The sequence below is a fragment of the Ambystoma mexicanum genome, chromosome 6p (genome assembly GCF_040938575.1).
Source record: "Ambystoma mexicanum isolate Mex_15411 chromosome 6p, UKY_AmexF1_1, whole genome shotgun sequence".
In the NCBI taxonomy this organism is placed as follows: Eukaryota; Metazoa; Chordata; class Amphibia; order Caudata; family Ambystomatidae; genus Ambystoma; species Ambystoma mexicanum.
In genome coordinates, this window is record NC_090935.1 from 1,519,326,067 (window position 1) to 1,519,346,866 (window position 20,800).

Consider the following 20,800-nt stretch of genomic DNA (forward strand, 5'->3'; position numbering starts at 1 on the left):
TGCACTCTCCTGACTCCTCAGGAGCTTTCTGCAATCTCTCTCCCTCTCTCTCTCTCTCTCTCTCTCTCTCTATCTCTCTCTCTCGCTCTCTCTCTCAGTGATCGAAGCGAGTGGGAACAATCGGGAGCGGTGTTCCACTACTTTTATTTTTTACTGTTAACAGCTCCACTACTTTTTGCAACCATTTTTACCATTCAGGAACTGTTCTTTATGAAATTAAAGCACACTTCTCCACTTTACCACCAGATATCTGTTATGTTACAGCGAAACTGAAATCCATTTCAACTCAAATGGCTTTCAACCAACATAACTTCAACCCTTGAAAAATGTGTTATACGCTGCTCCTTTCTTTCCTACTCTGTCCTCCGTCAGAGTAACTGTTCCACTACGTTTTCTTCTATCACTGCTCTCCCTACTTCACTCTCATTGACTGAGCGCTCTATTCATCACCCTGAGCTGGAGCCCCTACATCGAAGCAGCCGCAGGAGTGGTCTTACGCCTGCAAATGAAAATTATCTTGCGCAATTATTGGATCCACCTGAGGCACGACGAAGCCCGAGGAAACCTCTACACAGCACCCTTAATTAATCCGATCTAGAATTGCCCTGATTGCTGCCATCAGCTCTGAGACCTTTCCTGTGGCCAAGCCACATGGAGCACTGACATTGTGGCCCCCGTGCCCTGCTTCCATTTCTCATCCATTCACCACCCGGCATCTTAAAATGGCTGCCTCACCGTGGGGGCAAGAGCATTTCCTAGTGCTACGTTGTTTATCTGGTTGCCAAGCAACCAACACCACCAGACACTGATGACACGATTTAACGTTCCTCCAACTGCCGGCAGGTGGAAGCCGGCCAACGTTGAAGGCCAGTTAAAAGGCCCTGTCCTGAGCCTATCAAAACCTGGAGAACTGGCCAGGTCACACTGCCTGATCTTCGATTGCCAGCCCCTACCGTAAGAACACTGAACTACCTATCTTAGGTCATCACCCTCTCCGCCTGCTAGATACATCCTGCACCCACTTACATTGCGATAAGACTATTATCATATTGTAATAAGAAATCACTTTGCCATTACCTGTAATGCATCAATGTGCATGAAGCAGGATCCTATAACCTTTCTACATACTCACACTGCTTCTGCTTTCTCTCCTCCACTCCCCTGCTGAGCTCCTGGCTGAAACTTAATCTGCACTGGTCACCTGGCTAACCTCTGTTCTCGAGCTGGGTCTCCTCCCCGCCAGTTGCACACATGCACTGCCCCCCTGGCAACTCTTGCACTTGGGGCTGTTTCTGTATCCCAACAGTCCCTTACCAGCACTTGACACCTGATTTCTGTACTTACCCTTGCACCTGCCACCAGCTGGCCACACTTCTTATTATTGTTCTTATTGTTTTTATTTCTCTACTGTTATCCTATGTACTGCACTTCCCCTCCCTCTTCCCCCTCGCACTTCCTTCCCCCTGCTGTTCGCCGTCGCACTTCCTTCCCCCGTCCCCTGCACTTGCGCAATCTCAGTGTCGCCTGGCCTAGTAGGATCATTGTCTCTGTCTTCCCTCTGTTCCCCTCCCTTGCCTCGTCACGCCTTGAAACACTTGTGTATAGACGCATTATAAATGCCATATCATATCCCAGCCTATACCCGTCTACACGACCACAAGCACCTTATGCATGCTGCACGCATTATTGCGTTCTAGGACAAGAACGGCTTTTGCCCATACTCTGTCACTCCTATTCCTGCCTATTTGTATCACCTGTGAGTATCTAGCGCATTGGCGCACGTATCACTGTTTGTTATACAGACACCAGCTTTTTGCCTATATCCTGACTTTTTGCCTCTGACGTTATGCATTACCTGTAAGTTACTAACGTGTTGGTATATGCGTCACTGTGCCTCTGGTGGATTAACGCATTTAACCTATGCCTTTATCCTATCATTCTATCACACATGCGCTGTGTGCTTAAACTTAACATCTACATCACAGCCTCTACCCATCATCTATATGCACCTGTGCTGGACGCCTACACCACCGCGCCCAGGCTGACATTCACACACTGCCTACTAGCAGAACAACTAATCATGCCTATGTACAACACAAGCACCACTTTGCAGAAGTGGGCCACACTGTCCTACCTTATCGTAACATTACAGACCCTCCTGTTTTTACAAACCATAGCCGAGAGCCTTTTCAAGATGGAACCTATCGCTAGAACGCTACCAGACTTTGCCCCCTGTACCAAGAATACTGTCCTACTAGCAATGTCGACTGCCTTACCTCGCTATGACTCCATAGCACCCACACAGTTCCTGCCTCCATTATCCTTTCAACCTAACCATGCATCCACTGCACCCAAACAGTTCCTACCTCCATTAATCCTTCAACCGTACCATGCCTCCACACCAACCAATGACAACGTAACCCTATCCCCAGCCCTATGGATCCAACGCTATGCCTTTAAACCCACGCCAAATCAACCATGCACCATAACTACTAGAAATCTCAGACTAGGATCTAAACTAAAGTCTCAATACCATACTACTACTAAACCATCAACCAAGCCTAAAACCACAACTAATAAGACACTGAAACTAGACAACTCTACTACAAACCCAGACTCCACCCCCCTTCCAAGACCTCAACTAGACTAAGGAAGCATAGCAACAATGAATGCTAATCCTATCAAAGGCTCTCCCTTCCAAGAACTCCACTAGACTAAAGAAGCATAGCAACAATGACAATCCTATCAAAGGAGCACTAATTAACGCCAGATCACTAATAGCACATGCCCTAGACGTGGCTGACCTTATCATTACCAACCAACTCGGTTTCCTAGCCATTAGAGACCTCGCTGCATGCTTCAGCAGGCCAATGACTTGCCCTTGCCATCCCAGACAACTACATGATCACTAGACGTGATAGAGAAACATCTAAAGGCGGTGGCATCGCCATTATCAGCAAGACGATCTCGGACTAAGAGCCTTACCTCACCACCCACTCCCAGCCGCAGAACTCCTCTCTTTAAAACTCCCTCTCTCAGCCTCTCCCACACTAAAGATCCATCCCACTCCCGAAAAAGCCTAACCTCGACCCAGACATCCCCACTAATTGTAGGCCCATTACCACAGTACCAGAGTACCATTTTTGCTGAAAATTATGGATATGGCAGCCTATTTGCAAATCAGCCTCACCTTGAAACAAACAACCTTCTTGGCCTCAGACAATCGGGGTTCAGACCCAGACACGGAACAGAAACGGCACTAATAGACATCAAAACGCAAATTGATGATCAAAACCATAAAGGCAACATAACACTCCTCCTCCTGTTAGACCCATCAGCTGCGTTCGACCTTGTTAGCCTTAAAGTGCTTTGTAACCTTCCATAGCCCATTTCCCAGAGAAAGCTAATACATGGATACAGTCATTTCTCGACAAAAGGACAATGAGGGTCTTCTCTCCCACAGCTGTGGCCAACCCAGCTGCAGTAGCTCGCGGGGTACCACAAGGATCTTCTGTGTCACCGATACTCTATAATATATTTACCAAGCCACTTTTTCAACGATTTGGATCATCTGGGTGTCACCTACACCAGCTATGCAGACGACACCCAGGTCCTCATCCCAATCTCAAGCAATTGCGGCAAGGACTCTGCATTATTGAATACAATCTATCTCAGCATTCAGGCATGGATGGCCACATGTGGCCTCTGCCTCAATGACGAGAAGACGTAACTTCTTGTGTCCAGCTCCAGAGCCAACCTCAACAAACTAGACACTTCCTTCAAATCTTTCACCATAGACTTCATAACTATCCCAGTATCAAGATATGTTAAGACACTAGGCATCTACCTCGACTCTACCCTAACCTTGACTAAACAAGTAAATACCACAGTCTCAGCGATAGCATACACTTGTAAATTCATAAACTCATGCAGACCATTCTTATCACCAGCAAGCTGCTCCACACTAGCCAGAGCGCTTGTCCTATCCAAATTGGATTACTGCTATGCGCTCTACCTAGGCACCAGCAAATGTAACCTAAATAAGCTACCGGTCCTTCAAAATAACGCCCTTAGAGCGGTCTTCAACATACCCAGATCTCATCATATGTCTGAAACTAGACGGAGCTCCCGCTAGTTGTCCATCAAAAGCAGAATCTCACTCAAAACCCTGTCCCTCATGCACAAACTCGGCTCCCAACTACCTGGTGTGCAATTTCACCAAAAGACAATTCGACCGACCCACTAGATGGGCGCAACTGAAGTGTCTCTCAATCCTGAAATTCAACCGTGAAAAAGCTGGAGGCAACAGCATCCAAATTCTGGAACTCTTTACCTACCGACCTAAGCTCAGAACCATCATTTACCTTATTGAGAGCGAAAACCAAAATATGGCTTTCCTCCCAGGAAACTAGCTGCCACTAACTATATGTATTGTACTGCATATCTGTAACGTGCATATTCTGTATCTGCTCACTCATAACCTTATATATCTGTAACCTGTGCACATATTCCCCATCCTTCTCTTCTTTAACTGTATATACTATTGTATTCACTACAGCATTCATATGTACATATTATTGCATTCACTATGACACTCACATGTTTCTGCTCATAACTTGTAACCTTGATCCAATGTAACATAATCAATGCGCCCAGATGCCTCAGGGCTTGCTGCGCTATACAAATAAATAAAATACAAATACACTCTCTTCTTTCCTCTCACTTGAAGCTTTCTTCTCCTTTAACACTGGCACACCCTGCACTGCCTCCCGCCTACAAGGTCTTCCGACCCATGAAAAAAGTGTCAGTGGCTGCCTTTGCCTCCACCTACTCCCCTCCTACTCCTGCGGCTGACTCCCACCATGACACATCCCTCTCTAACTTTCACCTTTCTATCTCCAATACTCTCAACATCCTTGCCCCTGTCATGAGAGTCCGACTGAAGTCTCCCAAAAAGTGCAACTCTTGGTACGACTCTGATTTGGTTGACCTTAAACGCAAGTGCAGGGCAGCGGAACGGAAATGGGGATCTTCTGGTGCACCCTCTGATAAACTGGCCTGCCGCCTTCTGCAAAGGCAAGATAGACTCTGCATCTGGGTAAAAACAAAAGAGTCCATATTTAAGACTGCATCTCTGCGGCATCCAACAACACGGCCAAAGGTTTCATAGTCTGTAAGGAGCCAGCCAACCCTACTGCAGCCCCGTCCTCTATTGCACCCAGGCTCTTTGTCGGACCCTGGCAGCACACTTCACTGCCAAAACACAGGACATCCTGTCCTCTCTCTCCTCCACACCATCATCTCCTGGGCCCCCTTTTGCTGCCCCCACCACAGCCCCTCTTCTCTCCTCCCTCTCCCCTGTCACACCTGAGGAGGTTTCTAGACAAGTCTGGTCTATGAAAGCCTCTTAAGAACAGGTGGACCCATGCCCCTCCAAAACCATCAAGGACAACATTGACTATCTAGCTCCAGCCTTGGCAGACCTCTGCAACCTCTCCTTCTCCATGGGAGCTTTCCCCACTTCTCTCAAGCATTCCTTCTGCACCCTCTGCTCAAAAAACCCTCTGCTGACCCTTCTGTTTCAGCAAATTATAGCCCGATCTCCATCACTCCTTTCCTGTGCAAACTCCTGGAGAAGTTAGCTATCTCTCAGCTTACCCACCACACTGAATCTGTTGGTGTCTCCATGACCATCAGTCAGGCTTTAGAGCATCCAGAGGCACGGAAACTGCTCTTCTCAACACCCGTGAAGACCTGCTCACAAACCTTGACTCTATCTCTCCCTCTGACCTCATTCTCCTTGACCTCTCCTCTGCTTTTATACAGTAAACCACAACATCCTGATCTCCCATCACTGTGATACATTGGGCATCACAGATTAGGCCCTGCCATGGCTTGCGTCCTTTCTCTCTGACTGTCCTTCCCGGTTGGAACTTGGGTCCTTTCTCTCTGTTATCACTCTCTACTTGTGGTGTCCCCCAAGGATCTAATCTATCCCCCTGGGATTTCAATGTCTACATGGCCCCTTTGGCCCACATGATCTCTGCCTTCACCTCCAACTTTCAGTGTTATGCGGATGACACACAATTCTCTTTCAGTCTACCCTCGGCCCCTTCTTCCTCCTCGCTCCTTCCAGACTGTCTGTCCGCAATTCAGTCCCGGTGAGGTGCTAATGATCTCTGCCTTAATGCCAGCAAGACAGAGATCGCCCTCATTGGGACACCCGCCCCCACTTTCCCACTCTCACTCTGGCTGGTCCCCCTTGGTCCTGTGCCCCCACACTCAGGTGAGGCAAGAAATCTGGGGCTCATCTTCGACTCTACACTCTCCTTCTCTTCTCACATCCCGGACATGTCCAAAAAATGTCACTACCAGCTGCACCTCCTCAGAGGTATTAAACCTTTTCTCACCTTCCCTCAGAGGCTCACTGTGTCCAGAGCCCTGGTCCTCACCAGATTGCACTACTACAACAGTCTTTCTCAATCTTCCTACTACTTCTCTCCGATCTCTTCAATTTATCCAGAACAGAACCGCAAGACTTATTCTTGGCCTCAAGCCCAGGGACCACATCCCTCTGGCACTAAAATCACTCCACTCGCTCCCCGTGGCTGCAAGGATCAAGTTCAAATCCCTCTGCATAGTCCACAAGGCTTTCTGGGTCCGAGGCCCCTAATATCTACAACGCTCTTCCCAAATACTCTCCTTCTAGAGCCCTCTCCTCGGCCTTCTCCGACTCTCTGCGGGTGAGACGTTTTTCCAAACCCAGATTTTGGGGTAGATCCCTATCCTCTGAAAGTGCCTCCCTCTGGAACAGCCTCCCTGCCTCTTTCCATCTTGAACCGGACCGCCTTAAGTTCCGGAAACTCCTCAAGACCTTCCTTTTCTCTTCATCTTTCTCTCTCCCTCTCCCCTGCTAACCTCATCTCGCCTTGCTCCTTTCCCTCCTTCTTTCTCCTCCCCAAACTGCTCAGCTCACTGATTGGTCACCTGGTGCATCTCCAGAGCCCTACAGGTCCCAGACTCCCGTGCCAGTCCTGCACTTGCCTCTGAGCCTCTGCACTTTGCTTGGCACTACTGTATTATGCTTCATGAGAGGGGCAACCACTCTGCACTTAACCCTGTCCCCTGCTGGGCTGAGCACACTTGTTCCCTCCCCTCCTCCTCCCTCGCACTTCCTGTCTGCGCACTTCACGACCTTGAATGTACTAGGCCTAGCAAGTCTGTCTGTCCGGCCCTCCCTCTGTCTCCCCCCCCAGCCAGGTCTAGTACTGTAGTTTATTTACTGTATGTTCTCCCCCAACTTCACTTATCCCCTCACTCTTTGTCACACACTTAAACTAGTAGATATGCCTCTGGCCTAGTATGCTAGTTATTGTTGTTTGATCATTCGGAATCTTCAAGGCCTAAGAATGACGACTGTAATCCCTTGTTCCCTTGCCGCTTTGAAGCATTTCACTTGTGTATAAGCGCTTCACAAATAAACAATTACAAGGTGTTGCACACCTTGAAAGGATATTTTTACTGAACACCTCATCTTTTAGCCATTGGTCACCAGCCTTTAATAGATACCAAAGGTTATTTTTGAATACATTGTATTACATTATTAGGTCATATGTGGTGATCATATTGTTTATTTCAACTCGACAATCATCTTTACAGAAAAACTGATATTGTAATATGTACATACAAATCAGGATACATAGTGATAACACGTTTTTGTTCTGCAATCTGGCACCTTTTAAACTTTAAGCGGCAGTCAGTGAATATGGTTCTTTATTGCACCCCGACTGGCACTTTCAGTGGTGCATTTAGAACAGAATCCAGATTGTTAATCCTGGAGCAATGTGGTCATGTCGATTTGCTATTGAAGTTGATAAGCCACTACCTTGTAACTGATTTTACCAATTTGACTAGGCAAATCCAACCAAAAGGGAGACTGAAAAATGAAGACCTATGGAGCTATTGATAGCTAGGTGCGTTTTTATAGCATAACTTCCATCCAGGGATACCCCAGGCAGAAGCTAATTTCCGCCTGATTTGTTTTGATTTGTTTGTTGTAGAACTAAAGAATAGAAGGAAATGAATATACATTTGAGTATGAGTTGTCTGCTTATACATCCGCTGATGCAGTATATTGAGAAATATTATAAGGATCTCAAACTAGCAAAGATAATGTTTAGCTAACTGTATTTGATAATTTGCTCCAATAATCTCATGACAAAACCTTTTTGCAAATCAGATATGGTTCCCAGATTAGGGTGGTCCTTGTAGCTTAACTCCACCTCCAAGGGGCTCCCACCTCCCTAGCACAGGTGTCCCTTCTCCACAAGGATTGTCAAATATCAGTAGACCATCACCAGGTGACCCCTACTGTCTGGATCTATCTCTTCACCTGGGAGGGGGAGGGGGCTAAAGACTGTGGCCTTAACTGATCATTTCCATTAGGGAATTCCTAAGGGACCTAACCAGTTGCCTGGTTGTTCAGTCTATTTTCTTTCAGTGGTTAACTCTACTGAATCTCCCCACTCAGTCTCTGCCTAGCAAATCTCTCCTTGTCGTTCCTCTCTCCAACATTCCTCACTCACACCACTACACATGCCTACTCTCACTTACCTCTCGTTCATGTGCACAATATACGTAGACACACACACCCTGACTCACACCTACTCCCTCTCCAATCAAGGTGTCGCTCAATAAACAGCCGAATATATTCCTATTTGGGTCGATTCCGAAACTGTATGCCACCCAGCTCCCTCCCCCTGTGCCACCAGTGAGCCAGGAACCAGGGTGCTATATAGATAAATATATAGATTTATTTCATTTATGGGATCAATAAAAATGACACTGAAAATGACACAAGCCACCAACCACTTGGCACAACACGATAACTTCAGCACATAGGTAACTTTCTTGTGATAATGAACTAGCAGGTATTTCCTAATAACATTTCAATTTCAACAAACACAAGTTTGCTTTTAAATCAAATCACACATTGCATTTTCATTGCATTAGACATGGGAAATGTTGACAACACAGTAATTTCGAATGCCCCCCTGTATGCAGCACCCATGTTCCTTCTATACCCTAAAACAGTCTCAAACCTTTATGCTATGACTGCTACATGACCACTGCCAGGAGAAAGTGTACATTCTTTAACTGGAGAATCATGTTTGGTTTAATTTACTTGGCAAAATACTCTTTTATCCCAGCACCCAACAACGGCATCAGTAATCTGTGACAACCCTTGGTTTAAAGGCAAAGTTTAGAGAGCAGCAATATCTTGGGAATTTCGTTTGGGATAATAACACCTTTTTACTTTGAATGGCAGGGTTCGGCAACATGTAATGGATAGGGAATTTCGTATTGGGACAATGGCCCATTCAAATGAAAGGCAGGGTTTGGGACCATGGAATGGATAGGGATTTTCGTTTTGGAACAATGGATACCACTCTTCTGTAAAGAAGTCTGGGGTTACCGGAAACATAGGATTACCCAATTACTTTATAGGCTATAGTGGTTAAAGTACACTGGGAATAACATTTTTTAATTTTGAATTTTAACAAGAAGCATCCTGTGGTCTTTTATATGGGGAATTCATTATTTGTAATCAACTATGCTAAGGGTCTACACAGGTTGCCCCCCACCCACAATTAAGCGAAAGGATTAAGGCAGGTAGTTTCCCCATACATTTAATAGCATTGGGATATGTATACTTACATGGGAGATCTGTTATTAGCTCGGGAGACCAGCTCGGGAGGCGAGCTAGGTATTGGGGACCCTCTTTTGGGAACAGGTAGGAGTCAGCTCACACCTCAGGCAAGGATAGCTCAGCTATTCACAGCAGGCCACAGTCAGGTTCTAGGCTGTCTCCCTCAGATGATACTCCCAGTCTTCCCAGTGGAAGTCTCCAGCAAAAGAGTTCAACACATCCAGCATCCTCCCAGTGTCATAGGGTATTCACTTTATATAGCATTTATGACACTGTCCACGTTATGAATATTCAGGCGGTGCCAACCCATTTTCCCACATCGGATTGGACAGTAATTTTCCTCTTCCCCAAAGGTCCGGCCTCTGTCAACCAATAGGGCAAGGGATTTATGAGCTCTAGATTATGGATAATGAGGGGAGAAGAGAAAGGATTGTCTAAAATTACCATTTTAAACTTACACAGCAGCAACTCAGAAAGTCACAACATGGCAACTTTTTGTAATTTACAACTAAACACAATAACATATATATAGTTTCTGATTCAGCTACTCTAATGCCGGACCAAGAGAAATTAGTATGGCCTCGGCATGACCTTGCTGGAGCGCGCTATAATTTGTTTTTTCTTTTATTCAAAAATTAACATAGTTGGAAATATGAATCTTCACAATCTACATGCTAATTTTACATGCCATTAATCCCCCAACTTTCGGATCTTTAACATTTTTGAGGAGACCAAAATCAAATTTTCCAGAATCCCATACCCACAAATCCCATATGGGAGGACATTACATGGTCATAGCCAGCCCAGCAGTAGCTTTCCAAAGACATGTGAATGAGCTCAATGCGACCTATGGTTCCAGAATTATTAAAGAAAAAGCACCTCTACCGTTCTATGGCGATAAACCCGCGTTCCGAGGGCCGGAACTGGGGTTAACGGCCGGGCAGCCCAAGTTCGCTCGGGCTGATAACATGGGTTGCTGGGCCGTTAACCCCTGTTCTAGCCATTGGAATGGGTGCTTAAGGCTATTAGTACCCCGGGCTGCCAAAGCGGTAACCCGGGGTGCTTAAAAAAAGGATCTGAGGTCCACCATGAATTCGATCTTAAAGTGTATTTTTCTTTACATTTGTCTCCAACAGGCCTGCATTCCTTGTATGCATTGACCAAAGGTCTCTGGGGTAAGGGGTCAGGGATGCAGAAAAACACAGTCCACCACAGTTCAATAGGGGGGAGGTTGCAAGCCGTTTACATGTGCTATCGGTAAGAAATTACCTTTTGAAGTGCAAGCATTGTCTTACATGGAACTTTTCGTTTTATTTCAATGCCTCGCATCAGGGTCTTTTTAACCACTTCTACTTCTATTTCTTTAATCTGACAGTTGAAATTTATTCCGAGTTATTCACAAATGTATTTCTGTTTAACTTGATGCCAGCGCCCATGTTGAAGAATTAGGCCTTTTCATTTCACATGTCAGTTCGTGTGTTGGAAAACAAGTCTTCATTTATTTTAAATGAACGCTGTCACATGGCTTTGCTTTCACAGACAAGGCACAGTACTAGGATTATTTTCTAGATGCACAGTATTTCGAAGTATGACTGTTTCAATAATGCTGCTGTTTTGTTTCTCAGTCATAATGTGCGCCCCCCCTTATTTTTTTCTTTTACTTGAAGTCAGTGCCATTTGCAGAACACGTCTTTGGAATCCATTGGGCACACTCTGCTGTGTTATGTTCAGTAAGGGCCACTTTTTGCATTCACCAGGTTTCAGTGTTGTATCAATTTTAGAGCTGACATATAGGTTCCAATGTGTCCTTTCTATTAACCAGCTTAAATCTCACAGTGGAGGCCTTGCTTTGCCTTTTAGTTCATGCCATTCTGGGGCTGATTTTACAGCCCAGACCCCTAACTCCCCCTTCTCTCTTTCCTTCCTCCAGCCAACCTCTAACTCACAAACAAATATCTCAGTTTGTACAACTCTGTCAGACCCCAAAATTACCTTTCACTCACTCCAACAGTCACTGTACAATCCTTTTCCAACACCCTCTTCACTGGTCTCTTGGTCCACCTTCTCTGCTCCTGACCTCAACCTTTCACCTGCCTCCACACATGCTGGCTTTTTATAGTCCAGCCTCCTGTGTTGTGGAGTCCCCTCTTGGTTCCCATTGGCCCTTTAAGTCAGCTGTTCCACTTGGCCAATCTCTAGCTGAGATAGTTCCCTGGGGGCATCTGTCCCGCTCTATTTTCAATATCCATTCTGGTGTAGGCAGCGTGTGATCTGGCTGTTTATCCTTGGAGTCTTCCCAGGTTTTGGTGAGTTTTTCTTCCAGCTGGGTATGTGGAAGATGTCTGTCTACCTGTTCCCCTACAGTCTATTTCCATGCACAGGTCTTTGCTGTTATCCCCCATACATACCCCTGTGGTCCATCCGGGGTTGGTGATTTGGGTGTGTCATTTTTTTTAAGAAGGGAACATTGCAGTCCATTCCAAATCTGTCCAGGATTCCATTCCCATTGTTCTGGTCCAGGTTGTGTGCTGTGTCTGGGTGTGGCAGTTCCGGTCTCCCACTACTTTGTCTTATTTCCTTTACTCTGGAATTCCTGTCAGGCTTCACAGGGGTTACGTGTTTCCAGTTCTCGTGTGTGCAGGCCAGGGCCTGGGGTCCCTCCCAAAACCCCATGTCACCCTTGGGGTAGGCCAGGCTATGGCTATACTCTGGTAGGTCCCAGAGCCCAGGTTGCGAGGGGTCCCTGTGCTTCTCTGACATGCTTATATCCATGATCCTGTCACAGGTACAAAGAGCATTTCATTTCAAGTCCTAAGTTTAGATTTTCGAATAGGAGGATATAATTGCAAAGGTTGTTTTCACAGAATACACAACATTAGGACGCAAGCATTCATTTAGACTGGGAATGATATGTTCCTATTTCTGGGCCCCTCAAACTAAGTCTGGTGCCTTGTTTTGGATTTACCGCACTCAGTGATAATGTTTGTTTTTCAGTACATAGATTGTTTTGTAGAAGACATGTTGTGTTAAGGTTTTCATTGTACAGATGTTTTTTAATGTTTTGATTTCGTTATCTTCTTTCTTGCAGTGACAACTACACCGACCATTGGAACAGGGCATCTTATAAAATGCAACAAAAATCAGAGGAGTTACTGCGTGAATGGTGGCGAGTGCTTTGTCCTCAAGGACATTACGAGCAGTACAAAATATGTGTGCAAGTAAGAGACATATTTTTGGACTTTTTGAGACTATGTTCTGAAGCATATTGTTGACAAATGATTTCACCAAGCATTTAGGCCACTTTAAAGCTAAGACATGCAGAAGCAAGTGTGGAACTGCTTTAAATTGTGGATTGTGATGTCATGGGATAACGTAGCACTTAAGTCAATGGAGTGGTATAATGTTAATATAGACCACTACTCTATTTACATGTTCCTTTCAGTAGTTCTGATTAATCTGATTACCTTGGAAATTAGAGATTGGCTTTTAATTTGCATTGCACACATTTAATTCTATGAAAATGTGCCTAAAATGACACTGGGCCTCATCAAAAGTTGGGCGGTAACACCGGCGGTATTACCGCCAGCGCTATTAGCCTTACCACCATACCCTTGGTGTTATTAGCACCGGATCACGGTTTTGGCAGAACGGTTAGTGCCCATTCCCCATTGGGCCCATTCAGGAATTCCTCTTCCCCACTGGGCCCAATGGAGAAAATTTGCACTATTGCTGCCGACGGATTTCCCGCCTGCAGTAATAGTGCTGAAAATCGGCAATTTTGCTGCAGATTTCCCCCGAGCTCAGAGCAGGGGGGAAATCCGCTAAGGCCATGATCTGGCAGACCCCTAAATGCAGCGGTAATAGCGTTACCGCTGCATTTAAGGGTTACCGCCAAACTCGCGATGATGCCCACTGTATTGAAATTCATCTAAATGTAAACTGTACATTGAAATATGAAATTAATCTTTTTAATGTCATTTTTAAAATGATCCGAACACATAACATTTCTTGTAAGATGAAGATTGTTATGTTGCGGTCCACCCAGCTCTGTGTTTTTTCACAGTTGCAGCCTTTACAACTTCTCTGCCCACAAAACCTTTCTGTGCCCACCTTACCCATTTCCAATCATCATTTTCCTTTTTCCCTTCCCGATTTACCCTGCCAGCTAATCCCTTCTCCCTAAATGTAATTGCTTTCCTTGATCACGCTAGTAATCAATGTATTTAAATCTTGTTTTGGGTAAGCGTTTATGGGCAATGTGTTAGCCACAGTGCCATGGCCAGAGTCCCATCATCGGAGATTATACTGTACTGCAGGAAGGGTACCACAGAATGTATTGAATGTTAGTATTGTCTTTGCCACATACATATTTAAGAACTGATTTTCCTATAATGTAATTTGAAGGCTTGTGTTTAACTGTCATAAATCAGATAGGCATTTTATTTATTTATTGAATATTTATAAGGCGCTTATATAACAAGTCAGTCTTTCAGAACACCACAAAGCAAAAGGGGAGCAAACAAGGGAGCAAATAGACAATGAAAATGACAATGAGTAAATAGAAATGAACACCGGTCCTACTAGGCCTTGTGACATGCGGAGCGTGCAAGGGCAGTGAAAAAAAAAAAAGAGGAGGTGGGGGTAAGTGCTATTAGGGTCCCCGAGGGGGAGGAAGTGCCAGAGGGTGCCTGTTGGGGAGGCAACAGGTAAGTGCATAGGTAGAGACGTTCCAAGCGAATGGGGAGGTCTACCACCCAACAGGTAAATGCAGGGCAGAGGCAAACCAACTAACAGGCGGGTGTGGGCTTGCAGTGTAGGGGGGGTGCTAGTGGCAGTTGTGCACGAAGGCTAGGACCCTACTGGACTCTTGAGGGACCAGTCAGCCAATCTCAGCAACAGAGGAATGGTTAGCACGGGAGAGAGAATGAGGAGGAGAGAAAGGTCTTGAGTGGTTTGCAGAACTTGAGGTGGTCCGGTTCAAAATAGAGAGAGAGAGAGAGGGAGACTGTTCCATAGGAGGGAGCCAGCTGAGAAATCTGCCCCCAGCTCACTGCTTGGAGAAACGTTTGATCAGCAGAGAGTTGCAGCAAGAAGATCAAAGGGATCTGGAAGGAAAGTATTTAGTAAAAGAGAGCTGCAGGTATTGTGGTCCCAGGCCACAAACAGCCTTGTGGATGATGCAAAGGGTCTTGAATTTGATCCTCGCAGCAGCGGGGAGCCAGTGGAGAGATTTTAGAGCTGGAGAGCTACAGACCCAGGGTTTGAGGCCAAGGATAAGTCTTGCAGCCCCATTCTGGATTAATTGAACGGGACGGAGGAAAGAGGAAAGTTGGGGAAGAGGCTGTTACAGTAATTCAACCTAGAGAGTACCAGAGCTTGAGAGACATTGACCTTCTGGGGGAAGTTGAGGAAATGGAGAATGCCTCTAAGGAGGTGAATTTGAAAGTGGGCCTTCTTTGCAAGGTCCAAGATGTGAGGAATAAAGGAGAGAGAGGAGTCGAAGATGACCCCAAGGTTTCTCAATTCAGTGGAAGGAGAGGGAGGTGAGCCCATTGAGGTGGAAAATGAGGAACCAGTGTCCCAAATGGAAGAATCTCAGTCTTACTGGCATTTCGACAGAGATCATTGGAGGTGCATCAAGATTGAATAGCAGATAGGCAGTCAGGGATGAGAGAGGAAGAGGAAGAGGAGGAAGAGGGGCTTCAAGAGTTGGGCGTGATATGCATAACACTGAAAATGAGGAGAAAAGGCAGAGATCAGGTATACAAGAGGTGCAAGGTAGATGTTGAAAAGCCAAGGCGAGAGGTTGGAGCCCTGGGGAACACCACATTAGAGAGAGTGGTGGTAGAGGAGAAGGATCAGTGAGGAAGGAGGTGAACCAATCCAGTGCACGGCCTGTGATACCAAGGTTGCCATGGAGCCACTTTGTGAGGATAGAATGGTTGTCCATGTCAAAGGCAGAAGAGAGGTCAAGGAGACTGCGAACACCAGGAGAGTTGGCGTCAAGATTTACAAGCAGTTCTTCACAGGTGTTCAGGAGAGCAGTTTCTGTGCCTCTGGATGCTCGAAATCCAGGTTGGTCGTGTAAACAACCAGCGAGCTCAGTATGTTTGGTCAGTTGGAGGAAGACCAAATTCTGCAGGAGTTTCCGAAGGAAGGGTCTATTAGAGAGAGGACGGTAATTGGCCGGTCATGAGGTGTTAGCTTAAGGCTTTCTTAGGAGGGGGTGCAGAAGGGAGTGTTTGAGAGAGGAAGGGAAAGAGCCAGAGACTGAGTGGTTGCAGAAGTCAACAAGAGCCATAGCGAGGGAGCAGATGTTTTCCTTAATGATTCTGGAGAAACAGGGAGACACTTGTTTGGGTGTGACCTTCTTAGACCGGACTACTCTAGAGACCTCATCCGTTGTGATAAGTGAGAAGGAGGAGAACATGGGTGGGGGTGGAAGAGAGGTCAAGGGAGGCAGGGGTACAGGGGAAGGAGTGAAGGAAGGGGAAGAAGAGAGAGTGAGAGGTCAGAATGTCCTGAGATTTGGAGGTGAACTGGGTGGCCAGTGCAGTGGGCCTGAGAAGGAAGAGGCAATGTGGAGACTGCAGATGGATTGGCTAGTTCCTTGCAGATTTTATATAGTTCAGCCATGTTGTTATAGGCTCCCGAGATACGGGCCTAGATGTGGGCTCACTTCTTGGAATGGATGGAGAGACGGTATTGCCTTTGGAGTAGGCAACAGGCCAGTTTGTCAGAGGATAAGTCGGAGGTCTGCCACTTCCATTCAGCAGCTCTGCATTTGTGTTTCAAAGGGGCTAGATCGGAGTCGTGCCCGCTGTTACGCTTCGAGGCAGGTTTCAGGCAGATCTTCATGACCGGGGCAAGAATTTCAAGAGTGTTAATGATAGCAAGATGAAGATTGTCATGGGCCGAGTCAGTGGGAGAGTCAAGAGGAGGGGAAGGAGGAGAGATGAAAGTGGAGGCAAACTCAGCAGCTGACACTCGTTTCATTGGTCGGATGACTGCGAAGGAGGCTGGCAGTGCTGATTGAGGCTCGGTCAGTGGGGGGTCGAAAGGTCCGAAATTGGAAGAGAGGAGAGAATGGTCGGACCAGGACCACCAGTCTGGCTTCAGAGCTGCCAGAAGCACAGAAACTGCTCTCCTAAACATCCATGAAGATCTGCTCTCCAATCTTGACTCTAACATTCCCTCTGTCCTCCTCCTCCTCGATCTCTCTTCTGCCTTCGACGCGGTCAACCATATCATCCTGCTCAACCGTCTCCGTGATAACCTGGGTATCACTGATCAGGATCTGGCATGGTAGACCTCTTTCCTCTCTGATCGACTCTCCCAGGTCCAACTTGGGTCATTCCTATCATCTATCTTCCTCTCTACCTGTGGTGTTCCCCAGGGGTCTAACCTCTCACCCTGGCTTTTCAACCAATACCTGGCAACTCTCGCCCACTGCATTGCCATTTCCTGCTCAAATTTCCAGTGCTATGCTGACTATAAACTCATTTTCAGGCTGCCCTCTGCCGCCTCGTCTCCCTCTCTCATCCCTGATTGCCTAACTGCCATTCAAGATTGGTGTGCCACCAATGATCTTTGTCTGAATGCCAGCAAGACGGAGACCTTCACCATCCTTTCCCCTCACTCTCTGGCCGGCCTCCCTTGGCCCTCCTCCTACCCCCACCTGCGAGGCTAAGAACCTCAGGGTCATCTTTGACTCCACACTTTCCTTCTCCGCCCACAACTCTGATGTCTCTAAAAAGTCAAACTTCCTACTGCACCTCCTCAGAGGTACTCTGCCTTTCCTCTCCTTCCCCCAGAAGCTCATGGTCTCCCAAGCTCTGGTGCTATCTAGGTTGGACTATTGTAAAAGCCTCTTTCTAAATTTACCTGCCTCTACTCTCCGCCCTGTGCAACTAATCCAGAACAGGACTGTGAGAATTGTCCTTGGCCTCAAGCCCTGGGATCGTATCTCTCCAGCTCTGAAATCTCTCCATTGGCTCCCAGTGGATGCAAGGATTACATTCAAAACCCTCTGCATTGCCCACAAGGCATTCTGGGGCCTGGGTCCAAAATATCTCCAGCTATCCCTCCGAAAATACCTCCCCACTCGAGCTCTTCAGTCCTCTACCTCTAACTCCCTCAGGGTCAGTCGTTTTTCAAAGAAACAGCCTGGGGGTAGATCTGTCTTCGACTGGGGCCTCCCTCTGGAACAGCCTCCCTGCCACTCTAAAACCTGAGGAGAACCATCTCCGGTTCCAGAAGCACCTCAAGCCCTTCCTCTTTGCTTCTGCCTTAGCTCCCCCTCTCCCCTGCTTATCTGTTCTCTCTTGGCACCGTGCACCTGGCTACCCTCTGTCCTCCAGGCCCAGGTACCTGCTCACCCTGCCACCCTCCCGCACTGCCTCCGGGCCACCCCTTGCACTGGGGTCTGTATCTGTACCTATACAGTCCGCCCTTTTCTTCCTGCTTTTCTTAGACCAACCCTGTCTGCTGCCTTAAACCCAGCACTTGCCGCTTGCTGGCTGCACTACCACTGTTTGTTGACTTTATTATTTATTTATTATTATTTATCTGTTTCTCCTTTGTTCCGCACTTTCCACTTCTTCCCCTTGCATGCACTTTTCCCCTCCCCCTCTCCCGTGCACTTGCACGTTCCCAATGTCACTGGGCCTAGTAAGATTGTTGTTTTGTTCTCCTCTGTTCCCCTCCCTTGCCTTGTCGTGCTATGAAACACTTGTGTACGAGTTTCATAGAAATAAAATATCAATATCAGGAGAGCGGGGTGGTTAGAGGGTTGGAGAAAGGGAGATAAGCGGGGATGAATGCATCAAGAGTGTGTTCTGCGTAATGGGTAGGGCTGGAACAGAGAATGGGGAGGGAGAGTGGTACAGAGATCACGGAACAGTGTAGAGGCAGGGACAGTGGAGTCAAGGTGGATGTTGAAGTCTCCTAGGAGGAGGAGTTTAGAGGTAGAAGTCAGAAGAGAGGAGGTAAAATCAGCCCATTAAAAAAGGAAGACAGACACAGGGGCCTGTAGATAGTGGCAAGGGTGAGAGAGAGAGAGTCAGAGAAACAGCAAGGCTTTCAGACAAGGCTTTCAAAGGAGGAATAGGTGGTTATGAGAGAGGTAGGGACCCCCTCAGGGAAGGTCAGGGCTATGCCACCACCAGACCGGTTGCGGCGTGGCTTGGAGAGGATCTTGTAGCTGTCAGGGAAGAGGGAGTCAAAAGCAGTGACAGAGCTGGCATTTAGCCACCTCTCAGTGTGAGCACATTGAGATAAGTCTTCAAGAAGGAGACAGATGTCAGAAGAATGTTTGACAGCAGATCGAGCATTCATAGTGGCATTCAGAGTGGCAAAGTGAAACCGTTCAAAACCGTTGAAGGTTTTCCAAGGAAAAGTGGAAAAGGAGGAGAGGGTAGAGATCAGATGAGAGGTCCATAGGTCTTGAGAAGGGACAGAGAAGATAATATCAGTGATAGTCTGTCTGGAAGTAGCACTAATGTAGGTGTCAGCAATAGGTAGGCCAGAAATGGAGACCAAGCTATCTTTTTTTAAGCTTTTTATTCCTCCAGACTTCGTGAGAGAGGAGGGATGGATGATAGAGTAACAATTAGAATAGATGGGGGAGATGGAAAGAGCCATTGAGGTGGAGGAAAGAGGGATAGTTGAAGAGGCCGCACAGTGCACAGTAAACTCACCAGGCGACCTAGCAGCCAATGGAGGCATGAGGATGCGCAGATTAAGAATCACAGCTAAACTCGAATTTCCAATAGGCGCTAAAATGCAGCACAAAAAGAGGATGCACAGATTAAGAAACACACATAAATTTGAATTTCCAATAAGCACCAAAATACAGCACAGAATGGCGGATGCACACATTTAAAAGCACACCTGAATTAAAATTTGGTGGGGCTAGCAGTGAGCAGAACAGTAGATAGTTATTCTAGCAAGCATACAGAAGGTAGCAATTTAGGTGATGCCAGAAGTAGAAATCAGAGCAGCTAGATTCGATTTACAAAGCTGGTTCAAAGGGACACTTTTGAAGGACAACAGCTGCAGGAGATTGCAAATAGTAGCGGATTCATGTGGTCATTAGGTCAGAAATGGAAACATTTGCAATCCAATGAAGTTTGGAGTCCAAGAATAAGTGATCACAGTGCCATCCAGGAGTAAAACTGTTCAGGTCACCGTAGCTGCATGAGCAGGCGAGGTGTAGGCAGGAGTGGCCAAGGTCCTGATGAAGTTGTAAAGTTAATGTGGCCAATGGAGGAGGGTCGCCAGAGTAGGCGAATACTGTGCGAGGAGGGTGAGGCCAGCATTGAGAGAGCATAGAAAAGGTAAACGTAAGGTAGCGCCGTGAATGATGAGGCTTTTGGTAGTGTGCAGGTGGTGGGGGCTAACCAGGTGAAAGGTTCCGTATGTGCAAACCCTGGTACGCTGGCATGATGAAGGGGATCCCTCATATGCCCCATAAAGGGCCAGACCGGGCCCTTTGTATAGGGCTTTCATGCTTTGGGCCTTGTTTAAGGGGCTCCATAGCAGCCCTCAGAGGTATTCCAGTGCCGAGGATGAGGGTCGCCATTTCCAAATGCTGCAGTTCAAATGGAGTGAATGAGGCCTGTACGTGTTGTCAGCAAAAATAAAGCAATTCAACAGATGCTTTGCGGCACACTGTTTTGAGGTGGTCTTCTGCTGCAGCATGCACATTAAAGTATGACAAACGCACAACTGTGCTTGCTCATGCCCAGAAGGGCTTACCTGATGGGGATTGTGCTCCGCACACCTCTGGTGGGCAGAAAGCTCTTGCTGGGTGAGGTGGGGTAACGGGGAGGCGGCAGCGACCACCACGCTTCAGGTAGAAACAGAAAAATGGGCATAGGCATATAAAGGACCACATTGAACTGTTAGTACCATATGTGAGTGAATGTTAATCTTGATACATAATACACTACCCGTGCAATGCTCTCTTAAATTGCATGAATTTCCTTCAACAAAATGGTTGAACGATATGGTGACTTACAAAAATAGCATTTTCAAGTTTGAAATGTGAAGATCCAAGCTGATATACTGATGAGACTACTTTGATTGTGC

At 46.7% G+C, this 20,800-nt stretch overlaps 1 protein-coding gene across 17 annotated transcripts in view; it reads left to right on the forward strand.

The window, feature by feature from the left end:
- The window catches only part of NRG1 (neuregulin 1), a 2,309,699-nt gene that overhangs the window by 1,850,688 nt on the left and 438,211 nt on the right, over nt 1–20,800 (forward strand). For all 17 annotated transcript variants that reach the window (XM_069626364.1, XM_069626365.1, XM_069626367.1 and 14 more), the window contains one exon: nt 12,798–12,927. In XM_069626364.1, coding sequence (XP_069482465.1) covers nt 12,798–12,927 — 130 coding nt within the window. The remainder of the gene's footprint in view (nt 1–12,797; nt 12,928–20,800) is intronic.